General features: G+C 39.6%; 1 protein-coding gene across 7 annotated transcripts in view; it reads right to left on the bottom strand.

Annotated features, from left to right (window-relative positions):
- SLC4A1AP (solute carrier family 4 member 1 adaptor protein) overlaps positions 1–16679 on the bottom strand; it is a 109889-nt gene that overhangs the window by 92417 nt on the left and 793 nt on the right. For all 7 annotated transcript variants that reach the window (XR_012379663.1, XR_012379659.1, XR_012379662.1 and 4 more), the window contains exons 2-5: positions 16335–16527; positions 13707–13829; positions 12647–12707; positions 12194–12333 (exon numbers count right to left, since the gene is read on the bottom strand). Coding sequence is in view for 1 of the 7 variants with exons in the window: in XM_073897174.1 (XP_073753275.1) it covers positions 12194–12333; positions 12647–12707; positions 13707–13829; positions 16335–16527 (517 nt within the window). In the remaining 6 variants the exon portion in view is untranslated. The remainder of the gene's footprint in view (positions 1–12193; positions 12334–12646; positions 12708–13706; positions 13830–16334; positions 16528–16679) is intronic.

The following is a 16679-nucleotide window of genomic DNA, read 5'->3' as shown; positions in this document are numbered from 1 at the left end:
CAAGAAGTTCTCAAAAATCAGTATGTAAAAAAGGAAAAAGATAAACAAGGAAAAGGCCAATAATCCAAAAATTTTTAAAAGGATAATGAAAGCCGTTAACAGAAAAAGAAACATATATGGCCAAAAAAATTTTTAAAGATTTTCAACACTTTTTAATAATTAAAAAATACAAATTAAGGGGCACCTGGGTGGCTCAGTCGTTAAGCATCTGCCTTCGGCTCAGGTCATGATCCCAGAGTCCTGGGATCGAGACCCACATCGGGCTCCCTGCTCCGCGAGAAGCCTGCTTCTCCCTCTCCCACTCCCCCTGCTTGTGTTCCCTCTCTCGCTGTGTCTCTCTCTGTCAAATAAATAAATAAAATCTTAAAAAAAAAAAAAGAGGACATGGGCAAGCCATAGTATCCTCAACTCTTATAAAAAATAATAATAAAATAAAAAACACAAATTAAAATAATGAGATACCACTTCTTACCTATAGACTAGAAAAAACATGAAAAGATTAATAATGCTCAATTTGGCAACAGTATGGGGAAATGGACTCTCAAACAGTTGGTGGGAATGTACACTGATACAATCTTTTTGATGATCAAATTTACAACATCTGTCAATACTAAAAATCCAATTGACCCAGCAATTCCACTTATAGGAATTTATTCTACAGATATCAATGCAACATTGTTTATAACATTGAAAAATCTGGAAAGCTCATCAAGAGGGGACTATGGTAGCTATCTTTTTTTTGACCCTATGCCATCTTACTCCCCTTGTTCTGGTAAATGTACGCCTTTTCTTCTAGAAAACTCCTCCCCCATTCCATCTGGGTTAGGGGTAGTCAAGTGATCAAAGCCAATCAGTAAGAATCCCCATATTTATATTTAGATATAAGGGGAAAAGGGCTCTTCTTCCAATGAGGTTATGAAAGAGGGAAGATATAAATTCTGTAAGCAGCCAGCTTTTCCACACAGGATAAGAATCTATCTGTAAAATAAAACCATGCGCTCATGAAACAGATCACACAGATACACATATACAGTTTTATAGTGTCCTGGTGTTACTGAGAGTTCTGGTTTGATAGGACCAGAACTTAAGGTCCTGGTTCATGCACTTCTTCCTTCAATCCTGTAAACTACTCTTCCCAGGCTCTGGAGCCAATAACTTTTCTCACTAAGCTAGTTGAATTGGGTTTCTATTATTTACAACCAAAGCAGTCCTTATTAATATAAACTTCATAATTTCCAAGTTAAGATGGTACACTGAATATACATATCTAATTTCATTCTTTCCCCATATCCCACTAAAGCTGAAGTAAAAAGATTTTTTTTAAAAAACATTAATCTAGGGATGCTTGGGTGGCTCAGTCAGTCAAGCGTCTGCCTTCGGCTCAGGTCATGATCCCAGGGTCCTGAGATCGAGTCCCACATCAGGCTGCTTGCTCAGCGAGGAGCCTGCTTCTCCCTCTGCCTGTCGCTCCTTCTGTTTGTTCTCTGTCTCAAATAAAATAAAATCTTAAAAAATAAAAAAATAAAAAACATTAATCTAAAAATAAATGGATAAATAAATAAATAAATAAATAAAACACAACACTAATCTACTGGGGCAGCTGGCTGGCTCAGTTGGTAGAGCATGCAACTCCTGATCTCAGGGTTGTGAGTTTGAGTCCCATATTGGGTAAAGAGCTTACTTAAAAAATAAATAAACAAAAATTCTAAATCTACAAAGACAGGGAGAATGGGAGAAGGGATAGCAACACCAAATTTTTAGAAATTAGAAAGTAGACAGACAAGTGGAAACTAAATTAGCAGAACTAAAAAAGATGAATCCTAAACCAATAGTGAGGAAAGCCGAGAATCAATCTGATGATACTGCAGAATCTACAAAAGGATCTGGAACTGGGGATGGTTAGTAGTGCTAAAATAAGCAGACAAGAGTAAAAGCTGGTTGAGAAACAGACCCTCTTCCCTGACTACTTACCTCCTTCCCATCCCCAGAAAAAATCCAGAAGTTAATCTCCAGAAAGGGTAAGAGAGAAAGTCTTTACATTGTGGACTGACCAGTTGAGTTGAGGGCATGGGTACTATATTCTAAAAATGGTACTATCCTGAAAATAGGTGAATATTGAGAATCTGCTTGGCCATCTTCCAGCATTTTAGCTCTAGAAATTTCACACAGGAGACTGGAAGAATATTCTCTGAGGAATCCTGCCTGCAGAAGAGGAAAAACCTAAGGATATTTAAATGAGGAGTTCCCCAACAAAGGCCCACCAACATCATTCCATATTGTTGCTCAAAGTTAGTAAGTCCCACCTATATAATCCAAGCTGTCAATCACCTTTTTTGTCCCCAAATAAGAATCTACAACCAAGGACTACACCACTGAGAAACACCTCTAACGTGCAGAATAGAGACCACACAAACAAAAAGAAAAGGCAACCTGGACAGCACAGATTAGCAGTGAGACCAGATACTTACAATCCATGAGACAACAATAGCATATTACGTTTTTAAAAATGAATATTCAGGGGTGCCTGGGTGGTTCAGTTGGTTAAGCATGAGACTTGATTTTGGCTTAGGTCATGATCTCAGCATCGTGAGATTGAGTCCTGTGTCAGGCTATGCTTCCCCATGGAGTCTGCTTCAGATTCTCTCTCCCCCCCTCTGCCCCTCCCTCGACTTGTGCTCTCATGGGCACATGCTCTCTCTCTCAGATAAATAAATTAAATCTTTAAAAAAATGAATATTCGAGGACAAAAATGAGCCTTGGAAATTAAAATCTTGATAGCAAAATAGAGACAGAAAGATAAAGCTGCAGAAATCTCCCAGAAAGAACAAAAAGATATAGAGATAAAAAAGCAAAGAAAAGCGGCACCTGGGTGGCTCAGTCATTAAGTATCTGCCTTCTGCTTAGGTCATGATCCCAGGGTCCTGGAATCGAGCCCCGCGTCAGGCTCCCTGCTCAGCGGGAAGCCTACTTCTCCCTCTCCCACTTCCCCTGCTTGTGTTCCTGTGTCTCTGTCAAATAAATAAATAAAATCTTTAAAAAAAAAAAGAAACTTGAGACGGTCAGTCTAAAATGTTCACTATCTAAATAAAATCCCAGAGAGGGATGGAATGATTAATGGCATAATTCCAGAAATGTTCCTGAACTGTCAAAGATTTCCAGATCAGGGGCGCCTGGGTGGCTCAGTTGGTTGAGCCTCCAGCTCTTCACTTCGGCTCTTCACTTCAGCACAGGTTATGATCTCATGAGTCATGGGATCAAGCCCCAAGTCAGGCTCCAGGCTCAGCACAGAGTCTGCTTTGGATTCTCTCCCTCTGCTCCTCCCCCACCCTGCTCACTCTCTCTAAAATGAATAAATAAAATCTTAAAAAAAAAAAAGGATTTCCAGACCAAAGGACCCAATAAGTACCTAGAAAAATGGATGAAAATAGGCTAACAGAAAGGTACATCATAGTTAAGTTTCAGAACCTTGAGAACAAAGGGTAACTCTAACATACTTCTAGTGAGAGGGGAGAAAAATGACATATAACTGATCAGGATTCTGAACAGTTTTGGACTACGAGAGCAACACTGGATATAGGTGATAAGAGTAATACCTTCAAAGTTGTGAAGGAAATTGTTTCCAATTTAGAATTCTACTCCCAGCCAAACTATTAACTGAGAATAAAGCTAACATAATTATATTTTCAGAATAGAGAATTTATAAAGTTTACTTGCTATACATCCTTTCTCAGGAATCCACTACAGGATGTCCACCAAAACAAGAGAGTAGACCAAGAAAAATGAAAGATGTGAAATCCACTGAAAACTATCATCACCCATGCCCTCTACTATTGTATCAACTTTTTTTTTAAGATTTTATTTATTTATTTTTCAGAGAGAGAGAGAGAGAGCATAAGCAGGGAGAGCAGCAGGCAGAGGGAGAAGCAGGCTCCCCACTGAGCAAGGAGCCCGATGCAGGACTCAATCCCAGGACCCCAGGATCATGACATGAGTCAAAGGCAGATGCTTAACCAACTGAGCTACCCAGGTGTCAGTCCTGCAGCAAGTCTAGAGAGCAATAAGCCCTAAAAGAATAGTGCTCTTCAGGAGAAATGTTTTCAAAAGAGTCAGAACTGATCAATTAATACTGAATGTGACTGACCATGTGGAAAAACATACTGAAAGGCTATTAAAAGGTGAGAGAAGAATGACCAAGAGCTATAAAATCCAAACACATGAAAAACAAACACAATTATTTACTTTAGGAAAAACAAAAAGAAAAAACTGCTCAGTTGCGACTAATATTTGCATAAACATAATCATGTAAATACTAAGTACTAATTTAAGTCAGTAGATAATGTTTTAAAATACATGACTCAAAGTCAGTAACACAAGCTGGCGTAGGAGTAGGAGACCTTAGTTTCATCTGGTCCCTGCAATTTGATAGCTAGACAGCTATCAAATCATTCTGAACACCTGTGAACTCAACCAAAAATCTAAGAAAATAGCTGCAACTCTACAAACAGAAAAGCGACCACTTTCTGCAAGGTAGGAGCTTCGGAGAAGTGAATCTGAGGCAATATATCAGAAGATAAACCATGGGGGAAGGGAGCCTCCGTAAGCCGGAACCAGAAAGTGATACAGCAGCAGAGCACAAAACATTTAGCACATTTAGAAGTCTGCTCTGGTGAGGGACATCACTCAGGTGGCTAAGTGGGGGCGGGACCCTAGCTGGGACACTGTGGTCTCAGGATCTCCAGGGTCACAGGGAGACGGGGGGTGCCTAAGTGTGTCAGAGTTCCCAGGCATTGGAGCTGGGAAGCCAGGGGCAATCAGCGTGCACAGGAGTGGGCTCTTAGCTCAGGTTGCCATAAACCGTGAACTGCAGCACAGTCAAGCAACTGAACAGGGGCCCAGCAAGTGGCAGAACTGTGGCGAGACCCGCTCTTCATCCCCTGGGAGGAGCGCCGGGAGCACACACGGCAGGAGTCTTCAGGGTTTGGAGAATTGAAAGGAGGCCACGTGTCTGATAATAGAAACAATCCGTCACCTGCTAGGTGAGCATGGAGTGTAAACGGAGACCAGGGAGACAGGAGTGATTGACTGCTCTTCCCTAAGGGCCCACTGAGGAGTAGGGCCCCAGCTGTCAGCTCTGGGGTTGGAGACTGGGAGGCTGCCATTTTCATTCTCATCCTCTAAAGTGGCATGGAAGCCTTCAGGGAACAAAAGCCACACAGAGCAATCTGGAGCAGATTACTTAGCCTGGCCCCCTGGCAAGGGCGGTACAGTTCTGCCGGGGCACAGACACTTGAGAATCAACACAACAGGCCCCTCCCTGAGAAGATCAGCAAGAACATTGGCTAAAACCAAGTTTACTGATCATAGGTAACTGCAAAACTCCAGCACTAGGTGAAAGTAGTATATAGAATTCATGGCTTTTTTTCCCCTACGATTCTTTCAATTTTAATTTTTTTTCTCTTTTCTTTTTCAACCAATTTCTGATTTCATCAACTCTTTTTCTTTTTAAATCTTTTTTAATTTTCATTTTTACAGTTACATTCTATCCTTTCATTGTATTTAATTTTAATTTTGTATATATATAGGTTTATCTTTCTTTACAATTTTGGGGTCTAGTTTTCTAACAAACAGACCAAAACACACAGAGGATCCAGTGTATTGCTCTATTCTGTTCACCTGTCTGATTATATTCTCTCTCTTTTTTTTTTTTTTCCGGTGTCGGGCCTCTTCTGACTTGTTTAGTGTATATTTCTCTGGGGTCGTTGTTGCCATTTTAGTATTTTGTTCTCTCATTCATCTATTTTTCTCTGGACAGAATGACAAGATGGAAAAACTAGCCTCAAAAAAGAGAACAAGAAGCAGTACTGACTGCCAGGGACCTAATCAGTATGGATATAAGTAAGATGTCCCAACTGAGTTCAGAATAACGATTATAAAGATACTTTGCTGGGCTTGAAAAAAGCATAGAAGACACTACAGAATCCCCTTCTGGAGTAATAAAAGAACTAAAATCTAATCAAGTCAAAATAAAAAAGGCTATTAATGAGATGCAATTAAAAATTGAGGCTCTGGGGCGCCTGGGTGGCTCAGTTGTTGGGCATCTGCCTTCAGCTTAGGTCATGATCCCAGGGTCCTGGGATGGAGCCCCCGCATTGGGCTCCCTGCTCTGCAGGAAGCCTGCTTCTCCTCTCCCACTCCCCCTGCTTGTGTTCCCTCTTTCGCTGTGTCGCTGTCAAATAAATAAATAAAATCTTTAAAAAAAAAATAGAGGCTCTAACTGCTAGGATAAATGAGGCAGAGGAGAGAATTAGTGATGTAGAAGACAAAATTATGGAGAATAAAGAAGCTAAGAAAAAGAGGTAAAGAACTACTGAATCATGAAGAAAGAATTCAAGAGATAAGCGATACCATAAAGCGAAACAATATTAGAATAATTGGGATCCCAGAAGAAGAGGAAAGAGAAGCCGGATGCAGAAGATATACTGGAGCAAATTATAGCAGAGAACATCCCTAACCTGGGGAAGGAAACAGGCATTCAAGTCCAGGAGGCAAAGAGAACCCCCCTCAAAATCAATGAAAATAGGCCAACACCCCAACATATAATAGTGAAACTTGCAAATCTGAGACAAAGAGAAAATAATGAAAGCAGCTCGGGACAAGAGGTCCATAACCTACAAGGGTAGAAACATTAGACTAGCAGCAGACCTATCCATAGAGACCTGGCAGGCCAGAAAGGATTGGCATGATATATTCAGGGTTCTAAATGAGAAAAATAAGCAGCCAAGAGTATTTTACCCAGCTAAGATGTCATTCAAAATAGAAGGAGAGATAAAAAGCTTCCAGGACAAACAAACTAAAAGAATTTGTGATCACTAAACTAGCCCTGCAAAAAACATTAAAGGGGATCCTTTAAGCAAAGAGAGAGCCCAAAAGTAACACAGATCAGAAAGAACAGAGACAATATACAGAAACAGTGACTTTACCGGTAATACAATGACACTAAATTCATATATTTCAACAGTTACTCTGAATGTAAATGTGCTAAATGCCCCAATCAAAAGACACAGGGAACCAGACTGGATAAAAAAGCAAGACCCATCAATATGCTGTCTGCCAGAGCCTCATTTTAGACCCAAAGACACCTCCAGATTTAAAGTGAGGGAGTGGAGGGGCACCTGGGTGGCTCAGCTGGTTAAGTGTCTGCCTTTGGCTCAGGTCATGATCCCAGGGTCCTGGGATCGAGTCCCACATCGGGCTCCCTGATCAGCGGAGAGCCTACTTCTCCCTCTTCCTCTGCCTGCCGCTCCCTCTGCTTCTGCTCTCTCGCTCTATCTGACAAATAAATAAATCTTTAAAATAAATAAATAAATACAGTGAGGGGGGGTATAAAACCACTTATCATGCTAATGGACATCAAAAGAAAGCTGGGGTGGCAATCCTTATATCAGACAAATTAGACGTTAAACCAAAGACTGTAATTGGAGATGAGGAAGGACACTATGTCATAATTAAAGGATCCATTCAACAAAAAGATCTAACTGTATATATTTATGCCCCTAACATGGGAGCAGCCAATTACTATAAGCCAATTAATAACAAAATTAAAGAAACACATCAATAATGATACAATAAGGGGCACCTGGGTGGCTCAGTCATTAGATGTCTGCTTTTGGCTCAGGTCATGATCCCAGGGTCCTGGAATCGAGCCCCACATTGGGTTCCCTGCTCCATGGGAAGCCTGCTTCTCCCTCTCCCACTCCCCCTGCTTGTGTTCCCTCTCTCGCTGGGTCTCTCTCTGTCAAATAAATAAATAAAATCTTTAAAAAATAATAATGATATAATAATAGTAGGGGACTTTAACACCCCCCTCAATGCAATGGACAGATCATCTAAGCAGAAGATCAACAAGGAAACAAATGAATGACACACTGGAACAGATGGACTTTACAGATATATTCAGAACATTCCATCCTAAAGCAACAGAACACACATTCTTTTAGAGTGCACATGGAACTTTCTCCAGAATAGATCCATAGTGGGTTACAAATCAGGTCTCAATGATACCAAAAGATTGGGATCATCCCCTGCATATTTTCAGACCACAATGCTTTGAAACTGGAACTCAATCACAAGAGGAAATCTGGAAAGAACTCAAATACATAGAGGCTGAAGAGCATCCTACTAAAGAATTAAAGAAGAATTTTAAAAATTCATGGAAACAAATGAAAATGAAAATACAACTGTTCAAAACCTTTGGGATGCAGCAAACATGGTCCTGAAAGAGAAGTATACATAGCAACACAAGCCTTTCTCAAGAAACAAGAAATACAACCTAACCTTACACCTAAAGGAGCTGGAGAAAGAGCAGCAAATAAAGCCTAAACGCAGCAGAAGAGAATTAATAAAGATTAGAGCAGAAGTCAATGAAATAGAAACCAAAAGAACAGTAGAACAGATCAACAGATTAACAAAACTAGGAGCTGGTTCTCTGAAAGAATTAATAAAATCAATAAACCCCTGGCCAGACTTGACAAAAAGAAAAGAGAAAGGACCCAAATAAATAAAATCATGAATGAAAGAAGAGAGATCACAACCAACATCGAAGAAATACAAACAATTTTAAGAACGTATTATGAGCAACTATATGCCAACAAACTAGGCAATCTGGAAGAAATGGATGCATTCCTAGAGACGTATAAAATACCAAAACTGAGGGCACCTGGGTGGCTCAGTCAATTAAGGGTCTGCCTTCAGCTTGGGTCATGATCCCAGGGTCCTGGGATTGAGTGCCACGTCAGGCTCTCCGCTCAGCAGGGAGTCTGCTTCTCCCTCTCACTCTCCCTCTGTGTTCTTCCTCTCTCTCAGATAAATAAAATCTATTAATTAATTAATTAATTAATTCTTAAACTACCAAAACTGAAACAGGAGGAAATAAAAAACTGAAAAGACCCATAACCAGCAAGGAAACTGAAGCTGTAATCAAAAATCTCCTAAAAAACAAGAGTCCAGGACCGGACGGCTTCCCAGAGGAATTCTACCAAACATTTAAAGAAGAATTAATACTTACTCTTCTCAAGTAATTTCAAAAAAATAGAAATGAAAGGAAAATTTCCAAACTCTATGAGGCCAGCACTACCTTGATCCCCAAACCAAACAAAGATCCCACCAAAAAAGAGAATTACAGACCAATATCCCTGATGAACGTGGATGCAAAAATTCTCACCAAGATACTAGCCAATAGCATCCAACAGTACATTAAAAGGATTATTCACCATGACCAAGTAGGATTTATTCCTGGACTGCAAGGGTGGATCATCATCCACAAATCAATCAATGTGATACACTACATAAATAAAAGGACAAGAACCATATGAACCTCTCAACAGATGCAGAAAAAGCATTTGACAAAATACAGCATCCTTTCTTGATTAAAACTCTTCACAGTGTAGGGATAGAGGGAACATACCTCAATATCATAAAAGCCATCTACAGAAAAGCCCACAGCAAATATCATTCTCTGTTGTTCAACATAGTACCAAAAGTCCTGGCCTCAGCAATCAGAAAACAGTAAGAATAAAAGGCACCTGAATCATCACCAAAGAACAAGTCTAACTCTCACTCTTCGCAGATGGCATGATGCTCTATGTGGAAAACCCAAAAGACTGCACCCCAAAATTGCTAGAAATCGTACAGGAATTCAGCAATGTCACAGGATATAAAATCAATGCACAGAAATCAGCATTCCTATACACCAATGAGACAGAAGAGAGAAATTAAGGAGTTGATCCCATTTACAATTGCACCCAAAACCTAAGATACCTAGGAATAAACGTAACCAAGAGGCAAAAGATCTGTACTCAGAAAACTGTAGAACACCCATGAAAGAAATTGAGGAAGACAGAAAGAAATGGAAAAACGTTCCACGCTCATGGACTGGAAGAATAAATATTGTTAAAATGTCTATGCTACCTAGAGCAATCTATACATTCAATACAACCCCTATCAAAATACCATCAACTTTTTTCACAGGGCTGGAACAAATAATCCTAAAATTTGTATGGAACCAGAAAAGACCCTGAATAGCCAGAGGAATAGAAAAAGAAAACCAAAGCTGGTGGTATCACAATTCCAGACTTCAAGCTCTATTACAAAGCTGTAGTCATCAAGACAGTATGGTACTGACACAAAAACAGACTTATAGATCAATGGAACGAGCATCTGCCTTCAGCTCAGTTCATGATCCCAGGGTCCTGGGATCGAGCCCTGCGTCAGGCTCCTGCTCAACGGGGAGCCTGCTTCTCCTTCTGCCTCTGCCCCTCCCCCTGTTGGTGTGCATGTGTGCTCTCTCTGTCAAATAAATAAAATCTTAAAAAAAAAAAAAAAAAGACATACAAATGGCCAACAGACATATGAAAAAGTGCTTAACATCACTCAGCATCAGGGAAATACAAATCAAAACCTCAATAAGATACACCAGTCAGACCAGTCAGAATGGCCAAAATTAACAAGTTAGGAAATGCCAGATGTTGGTGAGGATGCAGAGAAAGAGAAACCCTCTTATTCTGTTGGTGGGAATGCAAGCTGGTGCAGCCACTCTGGAAAACAGTGTGGAGGTTCCTCAAAAAGTTGAAAATAGAGCTACCCTATGACCCAGCAATTGCACTACTAGGGATTTACCCCAAAGATACAAATGTAGTGATCCGAAGGGGCACCTGCACCCCAATGTTTATAGCAGCAATGTCCACAATGGCCAAACTATGGAAAGAGCCCAGATGTCCATCAACAGATGAATGGATAAAGAAGATGTGGTATAGATATAGATATAGATATAGATATAGATATAGATATAGATATAGATATATACAATGAAAATACTACTCAGCCATCAAAAATAAAATCTTGCTATTTGCAACAACATGGAGGGAACTAGAGTATTATGCTAAGCGAAATAAGTCAATCAGAGAAAGACAATTATCATACGATCTCACTCATATGTGGAATTTAAGAAACAAAACAGAGGAGCATAGGGAAAGAGAGGAAAAAATAAAACGACAAAATCAGAGAGGGAGACAAACCGTAAGAGACTCTTAATCATAGGAAACAAAATGAGGGTTGCTGGAGGGAGGGGGTTGGGGGGATAGGGTAACTGGGTGGACATTAAGGAGGGTGAGTAATGTAATGAGCACTGGGTATTATATAAGACTGATGGATCACTGACCTCTACCTCTGAAACTAATAATACATTGTATGTTAAGTGAATTTAAATAAAAATAAATAAACAAAAATAAAATAAAATAAATGACTCAAAATAAAGTAGCATACTCTTCCTTTTTGGAAATATGGATATTTTTAAATGCCAAAAGGAGTAACTGAAAGAGTTAAAAAGCCTTCCTTCTAAGGTTGAAGACTGAGGAGGGGCAGGGCAAGGAAGAGGTATATTTTGTTATAAGCCTTTGGTAGTTTTTTTGTTTTGTTTTTAGATTTTATTTATTTATTTGACAGAGAGAGACACAGTGAGAGAGGGAACACAAGCAGGGGGAGTGGGAGAGGGAGAAGCAGGCTTCCCGCCAAGCAGGGAGCCCGGTGCAGGGCTCGATCCCAGGACCCCGGGACCATGACCTGAGCGGAAGGCAAATGCTTAATGACTGAGCCACCCAGGCGCCCCAAGCCTTTGGTAGTTTTAAACTATACATAAGTTACTTTGCAATAATAAAAACTGATTTTAGAATAAACAAAAATATAGCATAAGCCTTTATTAGTAAATGATGATATAATCAGACAGGTTTTTAAAATGAGATAAATTTAATGCAATCACATAGATAATATCCATTCTTATTTTAGAAATGTAAGTACGAAAGAGTATAAGTAATGTAAATGCATTTGTGTATGAGTGCTCGCTTTTTATTAAAGGATCTAGTTCTGAACACACATCTATATTCATAAAAAATGTCTAGGAGAATATAAACAATGGCTTCCTTTGGGTATTGAGATAGGAATCTTTTCTTTTCACTTCACAGAATTCTAGACAATTTACACTTTCCCCCTAAAGAGATATTTTATTGCCTTCTGTGTTAAATTTTCCTTTCTTCTTTCTTTTTCTTTCTGCCTCTGTCGATCTATTTGTATCTCTCTCCCCTCTCTCTCCCCCCCTCTCTTTTCTTTCTTTCTTCCAAGTAAAAGAAGTGTTCCCACATACCTGCCTCCTGCCGCAGCAATCCCAAAGTATCAAGGATTCGACAAGCTTCCAGTGAACACTGGATCATTGCTTCTTTTTTCTTTCCTGAATGAATTGCCTCAGCTACCAGTTGTTTTCCGGTTGAATCATCCACAGGTAATCTGTATTGGTTTGGAGGGAATCACAGCACAGTACTAAGCTCCAATTCTCATGAAAAAAACTAATATGCTGTGATAATAGTCATTTTTTGACATGCCTTTTTAATCTCTCCATTCATCTCGTTCTATCTTACCAAGGTCAGACTTCAAATCTTTTCCTTAGACCTCTGACCCATCCCACCCCACGTGCCAAATTATCAAGGCCCAAATTCAAGAAAAGCCTAAAAATAAGGCTAAAGTTACTCTTTGGGTTTGTTGTCTATAACCTGAAATTGACCAATTTTCAGAAATGGACATTAATGAGAACAGAACATACCTCACCCTGCAGAGCCAAGTGCTATGTCCCTGTTCATCAAATTCATATTCTAATTCTTCTCCTGTGGGAGGAAGAAAGACAAAACAATTTTAATAACATCTGAAAACTACTAGTTGAGACAAAGGGAAAAGAGAGGAAAGGTTAAATAATGAGTATCAAGTTCCCAATACCACACTGACCACTAAATTTCAAAGCATTTCACTTCTTATTCCTATGGATAATCATCTGATAATAAAATTAAGATGAGCTTGGGGAGCCTGGGTGGCTGGCTTAGTCAATTAAGTGGCCAACTCTTGATTTCGGCTCAGGTCATGATCTCAAGGTCCTGGGACAGAGCCCTGTGTTGTGCTCCACGCTCATCAGGGACTATGCTTCAGGAAATCTCTCTCTCCCTCTGACCCTCCTGCTTGCTCTCTCACTTTCCCTCTAAAATAAATAAATAAATCCTTAAAAAAAAAATTAGGATGAACTTGAGGCAAAGAAAAGCAAACTCAGATCAAAATAATCAACTCTCTAAAAATAGCTTTGTCCACTATATAGCAGCTTTCACACTTTAGTTGTAGATGTAAGCTGTTAATCTGTCAAAACTTTTAGAAGCATTAAGTGCAGAATGCAACCAATTCATATATATATTCATACACACACACAGATATTCTCTCAAAGCACCTCTATTGAAACAATCCTCTGTGGGAACATTCTTTAAATCATATAAAGTGGACATCCAGGGTAAGAATTACAAAAGATCAGATGAATTAGAAACAAAAAATTTTAAGAAGTTAGGTCAATCTCCCCACCACCCAAGTTTAGGATCATTTGAGAAAAATGAGCTGAGTCACCAAAAAAAAAAAAAAAAAAAAAGGCAATCCCTTTTTTCCAAGATGGGAAGACTAACAAGACTTTTACTATTTTCAAAATAAACCTGAAGCAATCGACCACAAGGGTAAGAACTGATTAAGGAGAACAGCAGATAAAACACAGCATTTCTAAGTACCCTGAAGATCTATAAAACAACACTGCTATGGATACATTTTACTGGCAGGGTCAGAATCTGTTTACATACCTTCTCGGTCAAAAAAGCCTTGGAGAGCCTTTTTTGGATCCTTTATATAAAAAGCCTCCCTTTCCTGCTGAAACTCTAAGACAATGGGGTTCTCTTCAGCCTCCTCTTCTACAGCATCTTCTCCTACAAGATATGGGAAAGAAAGAAAAGACAGACATAGAAGAGACTGTCTTAATGACACCCACTTTCCACTCAGCCTGCATAAATATACAGTTATCCATGAAAAGAAAGGTGGGGGGTGGGGGAAAAGGGGGCAAAGACAAAATCACCAGTATAAATATCTTGAGTTTTTCTAAATTGTGTGACAAATTAAAACTTGTTTTCATGGCACCTTGTTTTTGTTTTTTTCCTCCATCATTATATTTTATTTTATTTTTTTAAAGATTCTATTTTTTTTACTTTAAATTTTTGTTATGCTAATCACCATACATTACAACATTAGTTTTTGATGCAGTGTTCCATGATTCATCGTTTGTGCGTAACACCCAGTGCTCCACACAGAATGTGCCCTCTTTGATACCCATCACCAGGCTGACCCATCCCCCCACCCCCCTCCCCTCTAGAACCCTCAGTTTGTTTTTCAGAGTCCATCATCTCTCATGGTTCGTCTCCCCCTCTGATTTACTCCCCTTCATTCTTCCCCTCCTGCTATCTTTTTTTTTTTCTTAACATATATTACATTATTTGTTTCAGAGGTACAGATCTGTGATTCAACAGTTGCACAATTCACAGCGCTCACCATAGCACATACCCTCCCCAATGTCTATCACCCAGCCACCCCATCCCCCCCACCCCCCCACCACTCCAGCAACCCTCAGTTTGTTTCCTGAGATTAAGAATTCCTCATATCAGCGAGGTCATATGATACATGTCTTTCTCTGATTGACTTATTTCACTCAGCATAACACCCTCCAGTTCCATCCACGTCGTTGCAAATGGCAAGATCTCATTCCTTTTGACAGCTGCGTAATATTCCATTGTGTATATATACCACATAAAGATTTTATTTATTTGACAGAGAGAGACACAGAGAGAGAGGGAACACAAGCAGGGAGAGTGGCAGAGGGAGAAGCAGGCTTCCCACGGAGCAGGGAGCCCCATGCGGGGTTTGATCCCAGGACCCTAGGATCATGACCTGAGCCGAAGGCAGATGCTTAATGACTGAGCCACCCAGGCACCCCCATCATTGTATTTTAAAAACAAAATTACCTACCACATTGTCCATGGAAAAAAAATCTAAGCTTCTTGGCCTGGCATTCCTGCTCTCTATCACCTGGGTCTAGTACTCTGTCTCCAGTATAATTTCTTAATATTTACCGTATCTGTCAAATAGACTGGTCTACTCATTACTCCCCTAAAATCATCAATTCTGCCCTGAAAACCATACTCAACACTCAGCTTCCTGGAGGCTAATTTTCCTTTCCTTCAAGTTCCAGCTCAAGACCTGTCTGTTTGTAAATTTAAAAACTTTTCCAAATTTTAAGTCAGTGTTGCCCAAAAGAAATATAATGAAAGCCATACATGACATTTTTCATTTTCAGGGTGCCTGGGTTGCACAGTCTGACTCTTGATTTAGGCTCAGGTCATGATCTCAGGGTTGTGGGATCGAGCCCCTCTTCCGACTACACACTCAGTGCAGAGTCTGCTTGAGATTCTGTCTCTCCCTCTCCCTCTGCCCTTCCCCCTGCTCACACCCATTCTCTAAATAAATAAGTAAAATCTTTAAAAAAGAAGTTTTTCATTTTCTCATAGCCACATTAAGAAGCAGAAATGGGTAAAATTATTATCAGGTAATCAGTAAAAAATATTATGAATATTTTACATTCTTTTTTTACACTAGGTCTTTGAAATCAAGAGTGTATTTTACATTTATAGCACAAGTCAGTTTGGACTAGCCATACCGTAAGTGTCCAATAACCACATGTAGGTAATGGATACCATATTGGACAGTGCAGGTGTAAGTCCTCAGTGATTACTCCCTTCTCTGAACGCTTACTCTGGCATACTTACGGTTTCTAGCTTTTGCTTTGCACTTACAAAAGTAATTTCATAATATTTAACCAGTCTTCCCAACAACATATTAAGGCTGTCTTCTTTTTATATTCCTAGATCCTGAATACCATCCTCCAAAATGTCTGGCATTATGGAAAATTCAATTTATTCCTCTGGCTAAGGGACAAGCTTTCTCTGATTAGCTATTTCACATTTCAGGGAATTTACATAAAGTACAAAAAACTGAGGGACTATCCTATACTGAACATTCCATGTTATTTGATTGAATATAGTTCCATCCCCTCCAGTGATGATAATCAAGGTCAGTACTATATGTATATATTTATATATATTTAAATGGTAAAAATAGTAAGTTAGTTGTGTGCTGAGGAAGAGTTCTGAACAAGGGAGTGTGATGAAAAACGCATTAAAAGAAATCCATAGTGCCCATAATTCAATTTTTTGACATCATAAAAGTTTAACAAACCTCTGTGGGTTTTGGTAATCTCATGTCCAAATTGTATTTGTCTCCCGTATCTCAAAAAGTCATGAAAGCTGTATGATAGAACACAATTAAGGATACCACTAGTCCTGAATTTAAAATATTAACCTCTGGCAGCAATTTTAATTTCTTACCCATTCCCCAGGTGCAGCCCATTTCATCATCTTGATTACTAGTATCTCTCTTCTTTTCAGTGGTATCCACTTCTTCCTCATCGGAGTCTTCCCCTAACATCTTCTTCTCCAACATCATTTGTTGCTGCTTGCGCAATTCCTTCAGTTGCGTTACCGTCAACTCGGATTCTGCCTCTCGGTCTTCCTCTGGTCCCTGATGAACCAAGCGAAAGAATTCTTTCAGAGTTCAGGGTTGTTGGATTCACTTTCAGAAGTATGGCAACGCGTAGAGAGGTCTGGAGAGGGCCCAGACTCCCCCACTTTTGACATGGCTGACTGGGAGAATCTCCTTCCTCAGTGAAAGCT

Source organism: Callorhinus ursinus, unplaced genomic scaffold (assembly GCF_003265705.2).
Source record: "Callorhinus ursinus isolate GAN/ISIS: 27379988/994484 unplaced genomic scaffold, GSC_fseal_2.0 scaffold10, whole genome shotgun sequence".
NCBI lineage: Eukaryota > Metazoa > Chordata > Mammalia > Carnivora > Otariidae > Callorhinus > Callorhinus ursinus.
The sequence above is the reverse complement of the archived record's forward strand: the minus strand, read 5'-3'. Positions and strand labels throughout refer to the sequence as shown.